The 20,404-nt window shown below is 47.8% G+C and overlaps 1 protein-coding gene across 1 annotated transcript in view; it reads left to right on the top strand.

The window, feature by feature from the left end:
* The window catches only part of BTD (biotinidase), a 40,131-nt gene that overhangs the window by 5,709 nt on the left and 14,018 nt on the right, over positions 1-20,404 (top strand). The window contains exon 2 of the mRNA XM_078779937.1: positions 19,865-20,014. Coding sequence (XP_078636063.1) covers positions 19,865-20,014 — 150 coding nt within the window. The remainder of the gene's footprint in view (positions 1-19,864; positions 20,015-20,404) is intronic.

Genomic DNA, 20,404 nt, shown 5'->3' with positions numbered 1-20,404 from the left:
AGGAATAGATAGAGGTAACGACATCCAAGGGATATTTCAACCATAATCCCTGAGCTAATTAGCACAAGAGCTACCCTTTGTATGGCCACACGTCACACTTAATCCGAACACCCGACCTACCAGATCCCTAATTATTACATGGTGGTTCTTCTTCACGACAATCGGAGCACACTAATCTATACAAATCTACCTGGTCTACAGTAATCACTGCCTACCCCCGACAAACATTATATATATATATTGTTACAGACACGACTTTGATGTTAAAGTGGGCCGAGCGGAATGGCCGTCGTGTCCGCACAAATTACCCGACTATACTCGACGTTGACGAAGTCGCGCGATGCTGGCTCAATAAGAAAAAGAAGACACCCGGCTGGATTACAATAACACAATACGACACCAAGGGTTCAGTTCTCAAGACCTCCGGAGGAGATTATATTCGTACGGAAAGGTCAGATTACAGGGGCTAGAGTTATAATCACAGAAAGACAGGCACTTAGACACACTCTTATATTAACCCCGGACAGACGACAGACAAACGGGACAAGGCTGACTCACACGGGGGTTGATGAAAAGGACAGCGGGTATCGATGGCTCAAGGTGCACTCTTGGCTCAAGGACAGGGTCGACCCGGTCCGGTCCAGAGATGCGGAAGGTTGCACAGCGCTCGAGGTGGTAACGTTCTTTCACAGGCGGGTTCTCTTCCTCTCAGCGGTCGTAGGCAACGTTCTTTCTCCAGCTGGGGGCGCATCTGACTCAGCGCTCGCAGGTGGCTTTCCTTCTCCAAGCTGGGTGCGCATCTCACGTCACATCCGGCGCGGGGCCGCGTATATCCGGCGGGGAGTGACACGCCCTCGGCTCGTTAGCTCCGCCTCGTGGAATCGGCACGTTGCTTCTCATTGGGTGCGTGCGGGGGGGTTTACCAGGCTCCGCCCTTGACGAGGAGCTGACAAGGAGCCCCTTCGTGGTAACCCCGTGGAGCGCATGGTCTATGGCGCTAATCGAGCCGGTGTGAGGACGCATCCTCCCCCGCTCCGCCGCCATCTCCTCTGTTGTTGTTGTAATTGTTGGGGAAGAAGATGGAAGGAGGTATGGGAAAGGTCCTAAACTCACTACTGATGCCATATAATCACATTCTGGTGCAACGAAGAGTCATAATTAATGGAGACGAGGCCTTAACTGACATAGAATAAGAATAACTAGGAAGATGTCCGAAAGTTGTCTACGTGTGGTGCGGTGGACCTGGGCACGACATTTAATGGGGGAATAAGGGGAAGGTCGGCTCTACTGATTGTTATTTACATGCAATGGGACTAGGGAATGGGGGATCGGGGAAAGTTGGGGAGTATTGGAGAAAATAGGGGAATATTTACAAGCGGATATGGAGGCCAAATTCCATATTCGCAACATTGCACCCTTCTCTACCCTCGGGGCGTCCCGACCCGATAAATTTTTACCTACTTTAGTGTGGCACGCAATGTAGTTCCCTCTACTATTAACTCTACCCTGAGTGCGACAGTTTTACAGATATTCACAAATGAGTAAATATGTCCCCCTGCGACGTTGCACCCTTCTCCTCACAGAAACACACCCACAGGATAACCGAATCCGGAAAGAATTCTCAAACTAAACATACAGCCGGTAGGGAGCATTATTTACAAGACTACGCTGCTATTTACACTACGATCCAGGACCTGTTTTTGGAGGAACACATGCAGATGTTATGCATAGAGAGAGCGCGCTTGCCAACATCGATACACCAACCCACGAGTGCTCTGTGGCCGACGGCCTTTAATAACGTGCAGAGCACCCTTTCCCAGCATCAAAAGCACCACCCCACCACCAATCGGTGCAGTCACCATTGTTCATTGGAATAAAAATAAATTCGACAACCCCTAACCCTGCAGGTGTCTCTTGCTCTTCTTGTGGTGCACTTGGTGTTAACTAAAAGTGGTTCACCTGTATGGCATAGGTGCCACGTTGACCCATAGGTCCATCCCCGGGTGGTGCTTGGCCGCAAACGAACTGCGGTCCATTGTGGGTGGCCACAACCATTGCGGTCCATATGGTGTATCGATCCCGGCAGCAAACAGCGAAAGTGCAGGCCCACAACTGCGCAGCCAGCACCTCTCTCTCCTCTCTCTCTACCCCAAAGCCAGATCCTCGGAGGTGGGAGACAAAAGAAGCAGACAAGTGAGTAAGGTGGTAAGGGCGCAAAAGTGCACGCAATGTAAGGTGATGCACACTGGGGGCACATGGGAACCAGGTGAGACAGGTACGTTCCTATCGTACGCCCCCCCCCCCCCCCCACCAGGTAACCTACATGGCCCCTCCCTTACCCCTTACTGTATCCACAAAACACAACACTACCCATAAACATCTACTTTACAAATCAACAAACATCCCTACTGTCTTCCCCGTTCCTCCCATAAACCAAATTCGTCTTCTCTCCCTCCTAACCAATCAAATTTGCCATTTTCAACTCTCATCATAATTTGCCATCTCCAACTCAACATCAAAATTTGCCATTATCAATTCATCATCAGTCCCTCCTAGGGAGGGAGAGATGGAATCACCCCAATGTCTCATCCACGTCGTGATGCGTCTCACAAATCCACACAGCGATTCATCTCCTGCAACAAAACAAAGAAAACACAGGTGTGGAGTCATCATCATCACCACAGGTAAGTGGCTGCGTATGGTGCGACAGGTTCATCAATCCTAACTATCTCCTAAATGACTTTAACAACTTTACACTACCCGGGGTCTTTCTCCGGCCAAACCATTGGCCCTCTTACACTATGGGTTCTAAAAACCAATTCCCATTGGCCAAACTGTGGTGCTCTTCAATTTGGGGTCTCACTCCCCCGATTCATCTCCCGGTGCCCTCGTACAATTTCTGGGCTGCGACGTGTACCTCTCCCAGTGGGTCTACCCACCTGCACACCTCCACCACTGCAGTTGCCTCCGAGCTTACCTGCTCCTTACCCTAACCTAACTACCAGGGGAAGGCCCTCTGGCACTCTCCCCACTCGGTGCCCTCTCTGGCACTGGGCTACCCGGGTCCATCCTCCGGATCCTCGGGCCCCATCCACAACTCTACCGACTCCCAGAGCCCACCTGCGGCCTCACCTGGCCGACATCCTCACAGTGGTGGAGTGCCCAACCAACTACACACACTAACAGGCTACACGCCCAGCCATTTCCACAACACTAATGCACCCATTCACAACACCATTCTGCAACCGCACCACAGATGCCAATATCCAACCACAATTTACCTGTACCCTCTACCTAACACTTACACTACCCGCCCCGGGTACTCATGAAAGGGGTCCACTCTTCCCCCATCCACACCTTCGCACCATGCACACCACTCCTTACCACTCACTCCAACTCTCTCCACACACCTGTACCTGCACACCTGTGCTCTCACACCTGGTGCCACCTGCACCCTTCTCTCCCCAAGCGCATTCGCGCTGATCCACAACACCCACTACTCACACACTGCTCCACACACCTGTCCAGTTGCACACCTGTGCAATCACACCTTTTCAATTCTCACAAACACGGCATCATCTCAGCTAACTACTCCCTTCTGAAACTTGCGCTTCCCAGTCGTCCCTTTAAACTATTGCGCTCCCTCGTCATTATCATCCATACTAATCTACCTGCGTCCCCACTACAGGTATCAGTCACTAACTAATCTTAACGTTACCTAAGGTCATCTTCTCTAGATCCCTACACACAATATCCTAACCCACCCGGGCTAGTTTTCACTGCCATACACCCCATAATCTAGTGCTCCTTTGCCCCCCCATGGGAAGGATGGTGGATTTGCCATCCCACCACATCGGGGGTCTCTCACTACCAATTTTGCACATCAAATTTCAACAAATCAAAAATTTGGCCAATCACTGCCCATCATCTGCCAATCACTACTGCCAATCCCTTGCCAATCATCAAATTTTGTTTTTCTCTAATTTTGGGTCCAATACACTAACCTCATCACCCAGTCTACTCACTAATACCTCTCGGTACGCCAATCCCTGTCCAAAGCCCGGCTTCGTAAAGCCAAGCAATGGATGCTGGTTGTTTTGTGCCAGCGGCTGGATGCGTCCGGCACTCGGTGCAGGGAAGGAGGTTTACCCGGGCCGAGATCCCACGCACCATCTCGGCACGGAGCCATCCCATGGCTCGATCTCGGCCTGCCGGAATGCCTCACCAAAAAGTGGTCGCCATGACGACTCTTTCTATCGGGCCGCCCGCTCCGCCTAGTGGAGCACAGACGCGGCCGTTCAAAGCGAGGCCCAGCACGCACCGAGGGCCCGATTCGGCTATAAGTCGTTCTAAACTCTATCCCGTCTAACGTCGATGCTTCACCTGGACGCTTACACCCCGCAGCCCGTTCCTTGCTCACACATCCAGCCGTGCCCATGCTACCTTTCCTTACACACCCAGGTACACCCATTCCACTCACAGCCTTGGTCACACACCTGACCACCGAACACTTTGGCACACATTCGTTGCTCGCACACCTCACCAATACACCGCTTCGCGCCCCCTCCTCGGTCACCTCCTCTGTGACAATCACAGGTGTGCCCTCATTCGCACACCCAACCACGTGCCTCACCACCAACTCCAGCGTGCATTCCCACTCACGCTCTACCATTCCAGGTGTGCATCCTTCCATCCCAGGTGTACATCCTCGCTCACCTGTCACAACTAACTCACTCTCCTTGTCACTCTCACTACTTTCACCTCCATTCCTGACAGCGCACTCACCCTTACTCTTGACAGCGCACTCTTTCCTCATGCACTTGTCCGTCACACACCTTTCTCGCGCACACTCTCCCGTTACACCCTCTGTAACACTCACCACAGGTGGACACTCTTCCTTACTTCTGACAGCGCACTCTTCCCTCATGCACCTGTCCGTCACACACCTTTCTCGCGCACACTCCTGCACACACTCTCCCGTCACACCCTCTGTAACACTCACCACACCGCGCTTCCCTGTGCCCCCTCGCACACGCGCTACGACCGACTCACTCTCGCCAGCACCCTCACTACTCCTTGGCACGCACTTTTTCCTCACACACCCCAGAGTCGGACTTTCTCGCACACCTCCTCTTTCGCACACCAGACCTGTCGCACACTTCACCAACGGCCTCTCACGAACACCCGGGTCCATCTCGACCCCCAAGCTCATTAAATCCCCTGGCGCATCATACGCACGACCATATTGGTCACCACTTACACCGGGTCCTCTTCCTCTTCGCTTCTCCTCCATCACCTGCGAATCCCTCATCCGGTTAATGAGCACATCATCACGATCCAAACACAGACTTTGGACCAATTCTTTTATCTCCTCTTTTATCTCTTTCTTATCCCCTCTCCGTCGCTTCTTAATTTCGCTCATCCCTTCTTCCACTTCTTCTAATTTGTGCTTCACCTCTTTTATTCCCCGGTACGTCTCCTCAAGCTCGTCCTCCAAGGCTACCTTGACCGTTTCCATGTGCGTCCTCACCTGCCGGTCCGTCGTCTCCATTACCTCTATCACCTCGTCCAACCTCGTTGTCAGTCCCTCACGTACCATCTGACATTCCCTCTTTGTCGCTATTAAGTCGTTTTTTATGTCGTTTTGTGTCGCTTTTAAACCTCCTAATACCGCAGTGTTCCTTTGAACCTGCTCCGTTAGTTCTTTTTGTCCCTCCGTCAGCTGTTCCACCTCCTGCGTCAGGACCTCTATGCCCCCCTGTAACTTTACAGTCCCCTTTCTCACCTCCTTCTCCATGTGCTCCTTACAGTGCCTCACCTCCTCGCGCACTCCTCCGACCTCCTCACTCACTCCTCTTCTGATCTCCTCTCCCATCACTTGCATCTCCTGCCCAGATGCCACCCTCATCTGCTCCATTTCCTCCCTGTGAGCATCCAGTTTGGTTTCTACCCCCATTCTGACCCCCTCTATCTGCTGCCCCATTTGGTTAACTTCCCTTTCCGCTTGGTCCCTCATGTCCCTCAATTTGCCTTCCATACTGTTTTCTAACCCCTCTAACCCTTTTTGCATCCCTTCCATTTGATTCTCTTGAGCGGCCATTCTGTTTTCTACCCCCGTTAACCCATGTTTCACTCCCTCTATCTGATTCTCTTGAGCGGCCATTCTGTTTTCTACCCCCATTAACCCATTTCTCACCTCTTTTATCCCGTTGTCTAACCCCTCAAAATTATTGTCTAACCTCCCAAATTTCTTGTCTAACTCCTCAAAATTATTGTCTAACCTCCCAAATTTCTTGTCTAACTCCTCAAAATTATTGTCTAACCCCTCACTGGTACCCCTCGCTTCGTCCCTCATTACCCCCATTTGGTTTCCCATCCCTTTGAAATTATCGTCTGTTTTTACCATAAAGGCCATCATCTGTTTCATAAACAGGTTCCAATTCATTGGCATCTCGGGTTCGGCTACCGCGACCACGGCCGCGGCTAAATTTGGTGCCGCTACACCCACGTGCGCGACCACGCTATTTTGCGACCCTGCCGCCCTCACTGCTTCGCTCTCCTCGCGTCCCTCAATTTGGTCCTGGACCGACCCTGCTTCACTCTCCCCTACCGGACCCCAGCCGTCTTGATCCGCCATAGCGCGACTTGCAAAATTCGAGTTTCGTAAAACAAATACAAATTTCGCCGTTATAATTTCGCGCGGGAAACGCGCTCCGAATCGATTCTACTTGTTACCAATTTGGGCCTAATAAATTTAGTCCCGGGTTCGAATTCCACTCCTCGACACCAATTGTTACAGACACGACTTTGATGTTAAAGTGGGCCGAGCGGAATGGCCGTCGTGTCCGCACAAATTACCCGACTATACTCGACGTTGACGAAGTCGCGCGATGCTGGCTCAATAAGAAAAAGAAGACACCCGGCTGGATTACAATAACACAATACGACACCAAGGGTTCAGTTCTCAAGACCTCCGGAGGAGATTATATTCGTACGGAAAGGTCAGATTACAGGGGCTAGAGTTATAATCACAGAAAGACAGGCACTTAGACACACTCTTATATTAACCCCGGACAGACGACAGACAAACGGGACAAGGCTGACTCACACGGGGGTTGATGAAAAGGACAGCGGGTATCGATGGCTCAAGGTGCACTCTTGGCTCAAGGACAGGGTCGACCCGGTCCGGTCCAGAGATGCGGAAGGTTGCACAGCGCTCGAGGTGGTAACGTTCTTTCACAGGCGGGTTCTCTTCCTCTCAGCGGTCGTAGGCAACGTTCTTTCTCCAGCTGGGGGCGCATCTGACTCAGCGCTCGCAGGTGGCTTTCCTTCTCCAAGCTGGGTGCGCATCTCACGTCACATCCGGCGCGGGGCCGCGTATATCCGGCGGGGAGTGACACGCCCTCGGCTCGTTAGCTCCGCCTCGTGGAATCGGCACGTTGCTTCTCATTGGGTGCGTGCGGGGGGGTTTACCAGGCTCCGCCCTTGACGAGGAGCTGACAAGGAGCCCCTTCGTGGTAACCCCGTGGAGCGCATGGTCTATGGCGCTAATCGAGCCGGTGTGAGGACGCATCCTCCCCCGCTCCGCCGCCATCTCCTCTGTTGTTGTTGTAATTGTTGGGGAAGAAGATGGAAGGAGGTATGGGAAAGGTCCTAAACTCACTACTGATGCCATATAATCACATTCTGGTGCAACGAAGAGTCATAATTAATGGAGACGAGGCCTTAACTGACATAGAATAAGAATAACTAGGAAGATGTCCGAAAGTTGTCTACGTGTGGTGCGGTGGACCTGGGCACGACATTTAATGGGGGAATAAGGGGAAGGTCGGCTCTACTGATTGTTATTTACATGCAATGGGACTAGGGAATGGGGGATCGGGGAAAGTTGGGGAGTATTGGAGAAAATAGGGGAATATTTACAAGCGGATATGGAGGCCAAATTCCATATTCGCAACAATATATATACTAGCTTGGCCCGGCTCGCTGCGCTCGCCTCACCAAGCATCGTTATTGAGGAACGGGCTTATTTTAGCTGTTATAATGACTGTACCTGAGTTGCTGTGTTGTCATGATTTACACCAACCATAACAAACAATTATTTTGCACAAATGTATTTGTTGTGTTTGTGATATTACATTTTTATGGGCAATTTAGGTTGAAGATTCAGGTTGAATGTTTTTTTTTTTTTTTTCAAGAAAGAACCCCATAGCACATACCTCGGGGAGGGGTCGGTGCAGACTGGAAGTTTGGGACGATTACACCCCCACCAAGTAATTCAAAACACCTCACCACCAAATAATTTAAAACACCTCACAGCCATAAAACACGTTATAATAACACCTTACCACCACAAAATTGAAAACGCCTCACAGCCATAAAACACGTAACAAAAACACCTCGCAGCCATAAAACACGTAATAAAAACACCTCACCACCACGAAATTGAAAACGCCTCACAGCCAGAAAACACGTAACACAAACACCTCACAGCCATAAAACACGTAATAAAAACACCACCACCACGAAATTGAAAACGCCTCACAGCCAGAAAACACGTAACACAAACACCTCACAGCCATAAAACACGTAATAAAAACACCACCACCACGAAATTGAAAACACCTCAGCCATAAAACACGTAATAAAAACACCTCACCACCAAGTAATTTAAAACACCTCACCACCACGTAATTAAAAACACCTCACCACCACGTAATTAAAAACACCACCACCATGTGTTTTAGAAACGCCTCCCCACCATGTGTTTTAAAAACGCCTCCCCACCATGTGTTTTAAAAACGCCTCGCCACCATGTGTTTTAAAAACTCCTCGCCACCATGTGTTTTAAAAACTCCTCGCCACCATGTGTTTTAAAAACGCCTCGCCACCATGTGTTTTAAAAACGCCTCGCCACCATGTGTTTTAAAAACGCCTCACCACCATGTGTTTTAAAAACACCTCACCACCACGTGATTGAAAACCACCACAACGTTATTAAAAACACTTCACAATCACGGAAACAAAAGTTTGAGGGAGTCGTTAAGTGACAACACAGACACTGCCCAGATGTGTAGATAAAAAGATAAATGACTGTACCCGAGTTGCCGTTTTGTCATGGTTTAAACCAATCATAATTCAAACAATTATTTTGCACAAATGTATTTGTTATATACGTGATATCATATTTTATATTAATTGAAGTTGAAAATTTAAGTTGGGGAAAGAAAAAAATTCCCCCAAAAAAATTGGAATTAAAAAAAAAAAAAATACCCTAAGGACATACCGACGGGAGAGATATGTGCATACCAGAAGTTTGGTACGATTTCACAAAAGTTTGAGAAAGTAGTTGTCAACACAACACACACAACACACAACTCAACACAACACAGGACAGACGCTGCACAGATTTATATATATATATATATACTAGACGACCCATGACCCGTTGGGTCAATGTTATTATATATAATTAAGGGGTTACCATGGTTACCGTGGGGGTCAAAGGTCAACCTATGGCGAAGATATATAATTTTCTCTCACTTTCTAATAGAGAGGCAAAATGCCATATAAAACTAAACTTACTGGTTCTAATTGCTTTTATTTATCAATCCTCACATAGAAGAGCAGTATTTAGTAATGAGCAGTGAGGAGAAGACCCCTCAGCCAATGATGCCACCCCGCAGCCAATGATGTGACCCCTCAGCCAATGATGCTACCCCTCAGCCAATGATGCGACCCCTCAGCCAATGATGCCACCCCTCAGCCAATGATGCCACCCCTCAGCCAATGATGCCGCCCCTCAGCCAATGATGCCGCCCCTCAGCCAATGATGCCGCCCCGCATCCAATGATGCCGCCCCGCATCCAATGATGCCGCCCCTCAGCCAATGATGCCGCCCCTCAGCCAATGATGCCGCCCCTCAGCCAATGATGCCGCCCCTCAGCCAATGATGCCGCCCCTCAGCCAATGATGCCGCCCCTCAGCCAATGATGCCGCCCCTCAGCCAATGATGCCGCCCCTCAGCCAATGATGCCGCCCCTCAGCCAATGATGCCGCCCCTCAGCCAATGATGCCGCCCCTCAGCCAATGATGCCGCCCCTCAGCCAATGATGCCGCCCCTCAGCCAATGATGCCGCCCCTCAGCCAATGATGCCGCCCCGCATCCATTGATGCCGCCCCGCATCCAATGATGCCGCCCCGCATCCAATGATGCCGCCCCGCATCCAATGATGTCGCCCCTCAGCCAATGATGCCGCCCCGCATCCAATGATGCCGCCCCTCAGCCAATGATGCCGCCCCGCATCCAATGATGCCGCCCCGCATCCAATGATGCCGCCCCGCATCCAATGATGTCGCCCCGCATCCAATGATGTCGCCCCTCAGCCAATGATGCCGCCCCGCATCCAATGATGCCGCCCCTCAGCCAATGATGCCGCCCCGCATCCAATGATGCCGCCCCGCATCCAATGATGCCGCCCCGCATCCAATGATGCCGCCCCGCATCCAATGATGCCGCCCCTCAGCCAATGATGCCGCCCCTCAGCCAATGATGTCGACCCTCAGCCAATGATGCCGCCCCGCATCCAATGATGCCGCCCCGCATCCAATGATGCCGCCCCGCATCCAATGATGCCGCCCCGCATCCAATGATGCCGCCCCGCATCCAATGATGCCGCCCCTCAGCCAATGATGCCGCCCCTCAGCCAATGATGTCGACCCTCAGCCAATGATGTCGACCCTCAGCCAATGATGTCGACCCTCAGCCAATGATGTCGACCCTCAGCCAATGATGTCGACCCTCAGCCAATGATGTCGACCCTCAGCCAATGATGTCGACCCTCAGCCAATGATGTCGACCCTCAGCCAATGATGTCGACCCTCAGCCAATGATGTCGACCCTCAGCCAATGATGTCGACCCTCAGCCAATGATGTCGACCCTCAGCCAATGATGTCGACCCTCAGCCAATGATGTCGACCCTCAGCCAATGATGTCGACCCTCAGCCAATGATGTCGACCCTCAGCCAATGATGTCGACCCTCAGCCAATGATGTCGACCCTCAGCCAATGATGTCGACCCTCAGCCAATGATGTCGACCCTCAGCCAATGATGTCGACCCTCAGCCAATGATGTCGACCCTCAGCCAATGATGTCGACCCTCAGCCAATGATGTCGACCCTCAGCCAATGATGTCGACCCTCAGCCAATGATGTCGACCCTCAGCCAATGATGTCGACCCTCAGCCAATGATGTCGCCCCTCAGCCAATGATGTCGCCCCTCAGCCAATGATGTCGCCCCTCAGCCAATGATGTCGCCCCTCAGCCAATGATGTCGCCCCTCAGCCAATGATGTCGCCCCTCAGCCAATGATGTCGCCCCTCAGCCAATGATGTCGCCCCTCAGCCAATGATGTCGCCCCTCAGCCAATGATGTCGCCCCTCAGCCAATGATGTCGCCCCTCAGCCAATGATGTCGCCCCTCAGCCAATGATGTCGCCCCTCAGCCAATGATGTCGCCCCTCAGCCAATGATGTCGCCCCTCAGCCAATGATGTCGCCCCTCAGCCAATGATGTCGCCCCTCAGCCAATGATGTCGCCCCTCAGCCAATGATGTCGCCCCTCAGCCAATGATGTCGCCCCTCAGCCAATGATGTCGCCCCTCAGCCAATGATGTCGCCCCTCAGCCAATGATGTCGCCCCTCAGCCAATGATGTCGCCCCTCAGCCAATGATGTCGCCCCTCAGCCAATGATGTCGCCCCTCAGCCAATGATGCCGCCCCTCAGCCAATGATGCCGCCCCTCAGCCAATGATGCTGCCCCTCAGCCAATGATGCTACCCCTCAGCCAATGATGATGATGCTACCCCTAGACGACCCATGACCCGTTGAGTCAATGTCAGTTTGAATAGATATGAGAATAGAACTAAAGCGAACGCTGGACATCATCAGGGAGATTATTTGGGCCAGCAAGCCATAAGGCTCACCTCTCCAGCGTTCTAAATCACTTACCTGTGACACGTGATTTCGGCCCTTAGGCCAGATTTAAAAAAAGAGTTGGTGATCGTCCTTTTTTCTCAAAAGTTCAGGTCGGGAGGGAGGTTTTTTTTTGGTTTTTTTTCTCATACTTTCCATTGTTTTGTTGACATGGAAAAATATGAAATAAAGACTTCTTTCTCCTCAAAATGATTTAATTTCTTCATTCATCTCACAGATTTACAGACATTGCCCAAATCTCTATGAAACACAGTGTTTGTGTGATTTTGGATGATGTTGAATGTCCTAGCTGAGCTTGGTAGTGAAAGGGCAAGACACCTGTACATGTATATCCACCATAACATTGGAAAAACAGATAAACACCATGCCCTTGGCACCTTGAAACTATCGAGCATGTTGAACAAGATTTCTGCCACGCTTTGGTACTGGCTTTGCAGTACAAATGTTACATTGAGGGTATTGCCCTGCCTTTTCACCCAAATTCTCCTCAGTACCACAGTGGATGCAGAGCATTTCATAGCCAGCAGAGTAGTACACTAGTTCTATAGAGGAAGCACAGTTCAGATTGGCACGAACATAAAGATCAGCGAGTCTGGTATCCTGTTCAGGATCGTCATCACCATTGTTGTTGATCTCCGTGAACACACTTCCACAGCTGTAGAGAATGGTGTCCATAGCAGCACGTATCAATAGATTTCAGCGGGAAAAATCTCACACAATAGCCGCCATGAATGGCTAACGTAAAATGGGTGAAGTTTCCTGAGGCACTTGCGACGCTCTGCGCAGCATGCACTGCGCAGCACGCACTGCGCGTGCGGTGCAGAACGGCGCCAAATTTGACTGTGAAAAGATCGTTTTTTAATGATTTTTTTCAAAATAACAAATAAAAAAAGTTTTGGGTCGGGTGTGTTTCGTAGGGTCGGGCGGGGATGATCACCAACTTTTTTTTTATCTGGCCTTATCTCCGATCACGTTGACGGAAATCACCACAGCATATCGTCAAGATCCCTCCAAAAGGCTCGTCTTTGTCACATACATCACGCAACGTGCGATCCACAGCCTCGAAACTCTCTCTCCTGATCATAGGACACTCATCCCACACGATGAGTTTTGTACTTCGAAAGAGGTCTGCGAAAGTGGATTTTTTATCGATGTTGTATACGCCATCTTCCCTCGGTGTCAGAGGGATTTGGAACCTTGAGTGCGCTGTTCTTCCACCAGACATGAGGGTAGCAGCTATGCCAGATGAGGCCACCGCAGGGGGCAACTTCTCCACTCGCTCTCACTTTAGAGAGAATCAGGTTAATAAGAAACGTCTTCCCTGTGCCTCCAGGCACGTCAATGAAAATCATTGATGACTGATTCGTGCGGATGTTGCTATTCGCGTCCATAGACGTGAGGTGTGATTCGTTGTCCGCGTCCGTAGCGCCGTCGGAGGGTTGATACGACATTCTTCCTGCAAATAGTATTGTGTTTGTGCTATCGTTTTGCCGATCATCAAATGACAAATAAATTACATTGTGAAAATTAAAGATTTCAAATAAACCTATTTAAAGTGTATGCGCATATAAATAATTTAAAAAAATCGAAGAAATATCTCTCGGTAATTTCCTGAAACATATTTTACTTCCGGGTAATAATGTTGAATGAAATGACGAAGATATATACTGTATGCCTGTTATTTTAGGCGGTGTATTTTCATATATCAACGTGGCGCGATTTTTAAAATATATCTCTGCAATTTCCCGTGTGTGCGTGAATGTTCTCAATTATTTCTTTTACCGAGTCTAAAACCATCGATAAAAATGAAATCAGATGGCGACTTAGATTGAAGATAAAGGCGTGAAACAGACTCAATGGCCTTGAAGATACAAGCCTTTCAGAATTCATTTCGTTCTATAAATGGAAACTTTCATCGGATTTTCTTCCCGTTTTTTTTCAACCGAGTCTAAAACTATGTTAGCGACTGTGAAAAATGAAATGATATATCGAATTTGATTTGAAATAAAACTGAGAGAGAGAGCAAGACACCACGGGCCTACAAAACAGGCCTCAAAGCTATGCGAGTTAATAAAATGGTGGATATTACTACTCTCTCAAAGGGGTAAGCCATGCCCCCGGACCGATCGAATGTTACATACAAACACGCAAGATTTCAATTTTATAATTATATAGATATATATATATATATATATATATATATATATATATATATATATATATATATATATATATATATATATAAATAAAAGATATATCCAGCCAGCCAGTCCAGACTTGCTGCAAGCATTGTCAGAGGACTGTCCTCTAATTCAACAAGTTGGTAATTTTGGTGATCTGTTTTATTGCAGTTGAAGCACACGCTTGTGTATTGGTAACTTATTTGAATAAAATCTTGAATTATTTAGAACTAGCAGAGGTACCCGGCTTTGCACGGGAGTGGGAGGAGGAGGGGAGGGGGAAGAGGAGGGGAGGGGAACGGGGGGGAGGGGGGAGGAGGAGGGGAGGGGAGGGAAGAGGAGGGGAGGGGAATGGGGGGGGGAGGGGGAAGGGGGGGAGAGGGGGGAGGGGAAGGGGGAGAGGGAAGGGTGCGGGGGTGCCCAGGGGAAGAAGGGCCCCTCCCCTCCCCCTCCCCCCCGTTCCCCTCCCCCCCTCCCCCTCCCCCTCCCCCTCACCCTTCCCCCTCCCCCCTCCCATCCCCTTCCCCCTCGTTCCCCTCCCCTTCTCTTCCCCCTCCCCTCCTCCTCCCCCTTCACACCAGGGGGGTTGACTCAGCCTGTCATCCCACCGAGGTCGGAAGTCGGAACTCATTGTCGTCAAATAAATGTAGCCTGTATGTTTCACTCTTTGTCACATGCCGTTGGTCCCATGTCAATCGGATGAAGTTGAAAAATTAACGTTACGAAGGTTCTCTGGGACGTACTGATTCCGAATAATGAAGTTGAAAAATTAACGTTCCGAAATACGCTAATTACGCTAACAGAAGCGCTGGAGGGAGCACTGCGCTCCCTCCCTTAGATTCCCTCCCTCTTCTGCTAGCGCTAATTACGCGTAACACACTAATTTTAAAACCCGAAGTTGTTTTAATTTTAAGGTGTGCTGTAGTCAGAAGCGCTAGAAGCGCTGCGCTCCCTCCCTTCGAAAGATTATTTTACGCGCTGCTGAAAGGTATTTATGCGTTATTATTTATTCGCTAGCAAGTGATTATAAATGTTTATGTCTCCGTGACATTCCTGGGACCATCCCGAGTCGAACAGTACTTTCCGCTCGCAAATCCGTCCACGGGTTCTCGAGATCTTAGAGATCATACATAGATCAGGATACAGACACAGAGGCCAACTCTACTTTATATATATAGAAGTTAATATTGTTAACTCACCTGTTACCGGTGTTGTAGGTGGCCTGGTAGACGGTAGTGGGGTTGCCGGCGGGCTGGTTAATGGTAGTGGGGTTGCAGGCGGTCCGGTAGACGGTAGTGGTGTTGTATGCGGGCAAAACTTGAGATTAGATGGACGGTAGTGAGTTTGTACGCGGCTTTTTAAATTATGCAAATTAAAACAAACGTGACACTGGTAGACGTTAGTCTGTGGTTGTCGACACCAGAAATTGGCAGAATCTATAATTATGCAAAGTAAGACACACTTTAAAACTTGATATGAGATAGACGGTAGTGAGTTTGTACGCGGCTTGTTAAATTATGCAAATAAAAACACGCTAGTATAGTTTATTGTGTTGTAGAACTTTACCAATCGAATATTGAAACCGCATGGCAGATAAATGTCTACAGTGCCAGAGCGTTTCTATATTGCCAGACTCTTGGTTTTTAGAAGCTAATTAGCTGCATTATGATCGGATGTCATAACGCCTAACGGCGGCATAATTTTTTTGTTTCAAGCCAAATAAACATGAAAACAATAAGAAAATGACAAAACAATAACTTTAATAAAACACTCAACGGGATCTGTCCCAAAAATTGTGCGGGAAAGGACGTGATAAAAGCGAAAAATAAATGTCAGAGGGGTGATTCGAACCCCGGACTCTGAAAAGATAAGGCGTCATGCTAACAGCTCGACCACTTCGACCCGTCATTTCCGGAAAGCTATTTGTGAGAGTGACTTGAAACGAAAGATTATTTTACGCGCTGCTGAAAGGTATTTATGCGTTATTATTTATTCGCTAGCAAGTGATTATAAATGTTTATGTCTCCGTGACATTCCTGGGACCATCCCGAGTCGAACAGTACTTTCCGCTCGCAAATCCGTCCACGGGTTCTCGAGATCTTAGAGATTGTAGAGGATACAGACACAGAGGCCAACTCTACTTTATATATATAGATATAGATAGACGCTAATTACGCGTAACACACTAATTTTAAAACCCGAAGTTTTTTTAATTTTAAGGTGTGCTGTAGTCAGAAGCGCTAGAAGCGCTGCGCTCCCTCCCTTCGAATCCCTCTCTCTTCTGCTAGTGCTAATTATGCGCTAATTTTAAAACCCGAAATTTTTTAAATTTTATGTCTCCGTGACATTCCTGGGACCATCCCGAGTCGAACAGTACTTTCCGCTCGCAAATCCGTCCACGGGTTCTCGAGATCTTAGAGATCATAGATAGAGGCCAACTCTACTTTATATATACTAGGGCATTGCCCGTACTATATCTATATCTAAAATTATATCCCCCCCCTCTATTTACATGCAATGGTTTGGTCCAAAGCGAACGGCTTCCGGAGTTTGGTAAAGAAATCGCCATCGCGTGCACAAACACAAACGCGCAGGAAAGCGAATGAATCGCAAATTCGGTTTTATTAGTTTTAAAACATAGTTTAACGCCAACATAGTTTGCAAACGTGAAATAAATGAATACGCTCTCAAATGTGCCATCCGAGGCAGAGTGTGCCCGCCACGTTCGGCACACGCGATCGTTCGCTGCTCTCTGATTGGTTGAATCGTTTTTTGGACATAGCTCGGTAAGTAATTGTCCGATTAATATGAAACCTTGAAAAGGCACATCCTCGGGTCCCCAGCAATATACCTGGCAAGTTAAAAGTATATCGGACCCGTGGTTGTCGAGAAACAGCGGTCACAGACAAACAGACGTACAGACGTACAAACGTACAAACGTACAGACAGAGATTACTGGAATTATAGATAGATAGATACATTTCAGAAATCGTTCCACAATGCCTTTTTCTCATGTGTGGCTTCCATCTGGCCACTCTCCCATAAAGCCTAGATTTATGAAATGCTGCAGAGACTATTGTCCTGACAAGTTCTCCAATCTCAGCCAAGGAACTCTGTTGTTCAGTCAGTGGTCATTGGGTTCTTGGTCACCTCCCTGATCAATGCCCTCCTTGTCAGGTTGCTCAGTTTGGTCGGACGGCCAGCGCTAGGAAGAGTCTGGGCAGTTCCATATTCTTTCAATTTCCTAATTATGGAGCTCACTGTGCTCTTGGGAACTTTCATCACGCTAGAAATTGTGTTATACACTTCCACAGATCTATGCCTCCTCACATTTCTATATCTGAGTTATATGGACATTTCCTTCGACTTCATGGCAGAATTTCTGCTCTGATATGTATTGTCAACTGTGGTACCTTATACAGAAAGGTGTGTTTCTTTCTAAATCATGTCCAATCGATTGAATTGGCCACAGGTGAATTCCAATCAAGTTGTAGAGACATCTCAAGGATGATTAAAGAAAATGGGATGCATCTGAGCTCAATTTGGAGTGACTTTGCAAAGGGATCGAATACTTATTGACTCAAGACATTTCAGCTTTTCGTTTTTAATTATTTGTAAAAATTTCTAAAAATTAAATTCCGCTAACGTTAATGGGGTATTGTGTGTGGATAAGTGACAAAGAAAATCTCAATTGTTGTAACAACATTTTAAAATCCATTTTTTATTCAGGCAGTAACAACAAAATGTGAAAAATTCAAAGGGGTGTGAAAACTTTCTGAAGGCACTGTATATAAATGTATATCTAAAATGTGCAAGTTTGTACTGATGTTTACATTCACCTTACTTTGAAGAAAGCCTGGTGTTGGCTTAACGATTAAGGTGGCTGGCTTGAGATCTTAAGGTCTTTATTTTGAGCCCCTGTCGTGCCACTGAAATAACACAAGGTGGGTTGACTCGGCCTGTCATCCTTCCTTCTGAGGTTGGCAAAATGAGTACCAGCTTACTGGGGTAATAAGCCATTTGAGTATCATGTGCCAGAGTGGTGACCCATCTAGGATTGTACTCCTTAGTCAAACGAAACTGCCCCTGCAGCCCCATGCACCTCACAGAATGCAAGGAATGGTTATTATTACTACTTGTAAGAAGTTCATTGGTTAGCTGTTAAGTGGGGAAACATGTTGGACTCATAAAAGTTACAAGTAGCAGGACTGTCATTTTTGGGACGCCAGTCAACAGACGGTCAGCATACACAACTGATAGAGGAAAAAGGCTGGTGCTGAGGTCTTGGGCAGGGCCAAGTGAGGTGGGCAGGGCCAAGTGATGTCATGGAGCAGGGTGAGAACTGAGGAGTTAAAATGGGGAGAGCCCATCAACCTGGGTCTGTCTGATCTGGGGTTCCCGGGATAAGGACGTACTGCCCCTGCAGCCCCATGCACCTCACAGAATGCAAGGAATGGTTATTATTACTACTTGTAAGAAGTTCATTGGTTAGCTGTTAAGTGGGGAAACATGTTGGACTCGTAAAAGTGCAGCATGTGACGAAGGCAGAGACTGACAGAATCTTCCAGATTGAGAACCTGGCCACCATAAAGACCCTGGGTGGAAGCCCTCACCATCCTCCAAGTGAATTCTTTCCAAATGGAACCAGCGGGCTCGTCCTTGTGCCGTGTCCACCCTGTCTTTGGCCGAAATCTCTGCCTAAATATCACTCACTCCAGAATAAGCTGCTGGGGGCTTTGCGGTGCCCCTACAGACCGTAACAAACTATTCCTGTCTTGTCATTTTCTTTCTGGTCCTTCTACTGTCGCATGAATGAGACCTTAAGGTTTATTTTATTAAGATCTCCCATTCATACGATTCCTCAGGGGTGTGAATCCCAATTGTAAAATAGACTTGTCTAGCAAATTAATCCTAGCATGTCTTCCCTGTTAACCTCCCCATCGTAAAAAAAAAACAAAAAAAACTCAGTCTACAGATTCATCCACATTGGATTTTTAAATCATTTAAAGTTTAAAGGATTAATTGGACTGGAACACAACGTTCAATTTAAATTTCTATCCCATTGGGGTGTGGTGAACCGCTTATGCAGCCATTTTGATGTCCCCAGCATGGAGAGAAATCTAACATGCTGCCTGATCTAGAGCGGAAGTTCCAAGTTGCGCTAGCTATAGGCCCTTGATCTGGCGAGGAGCGTCTGGACTGATCGGATTGGCCGATGTGGGCCTCCCTCCCCCAACAACAATATTTGTTTGTAATTATATTTTCAGAATGACTTTAGTGTTTACCTTTAACCCATATCTTGGGTTAATTATTATTAATTATTATCTACAATCTTATTTCCTTGTGGCAGGACCAATGATCTAGATCTAAAGGAGTAGTTTTTGCATCACGATGTGGTGATAGATAGATGGCTGAACAATTCTAACAATTTATTGAGTGCCTAATTAAATTATTGTCCAAATCAGAGCTAGGCATCATCCAAGTTGAGGTTTTGACTCTTTTAGGATAAGTCCACAACCTTGATTGTGTTCAAGAGAGATTGAATCAGATCTCATTATGTGATAAAGCAGGAGCTGTGTATGTGAGAATATCTGGTTCCTTTCGCTAGAGATAACATTGTCATATTGTGCGTGAAATGACACATTGTGCTTGAAAGTGGTCTTTTTATTCTCCTCGTGTATTTTCCCAGGGTGCGCAAATTATCGTCTTCCCAGAGTACGGTTTATTTGGTATTGAATTCACTCGGACATCAATTTATCCTTATCTGGAGGAAGTTCCTGATCCAAACATCACTTCATGGAACCCCTGCCTGGATCCAGGGCGATTCAAGAACACTGAGGTTTGGAGTTATTTCACAGAATAAAAATGTATTGCAAAGCACACATTTAAAAAATTACAAATATTTACTTACCCAACAGGAAAATAAATTTTCTTGGTAAAGTCTACTTTCCCATTTCACTCCACGACAGGACTGTCTCATTGTACATTATCCATTCTTTTCAATTTGGGGCCATTGTACTTCGTGGATTTTTCAATTTTGTATATCCATCCACTCTTTGATCTACTCGTACCTTTTTCTCCCAGGTCCTCTTTACAAGGTTGTTTGTTTGAAATTATCAACCATGTATTCCTCTAAAGGTCGCTTGTTCGTAATTAGTCTTCCATGAGTTCCTCTTCCTCTAATTATTGTCATACGTATATATGTATATATATATATATATATATTTAT

This window comes from Myxine glutinosa, chromosome 6, assembly GCF_964187855.1.
Source record: "Myxine glutinosa chromosome 6, kmMyxGlut1.1, whole genome shotgun sequence".
NCBI classification, from domain to species: Eukaryota; Metazoa; Chordata; class Myxini; order Myxiniformes; family Myxinidae; genus Myxine; species Myxine glutinosa.
This window is presented reverse-complemented; position numbering and strand designations above follow the sequence as displayed.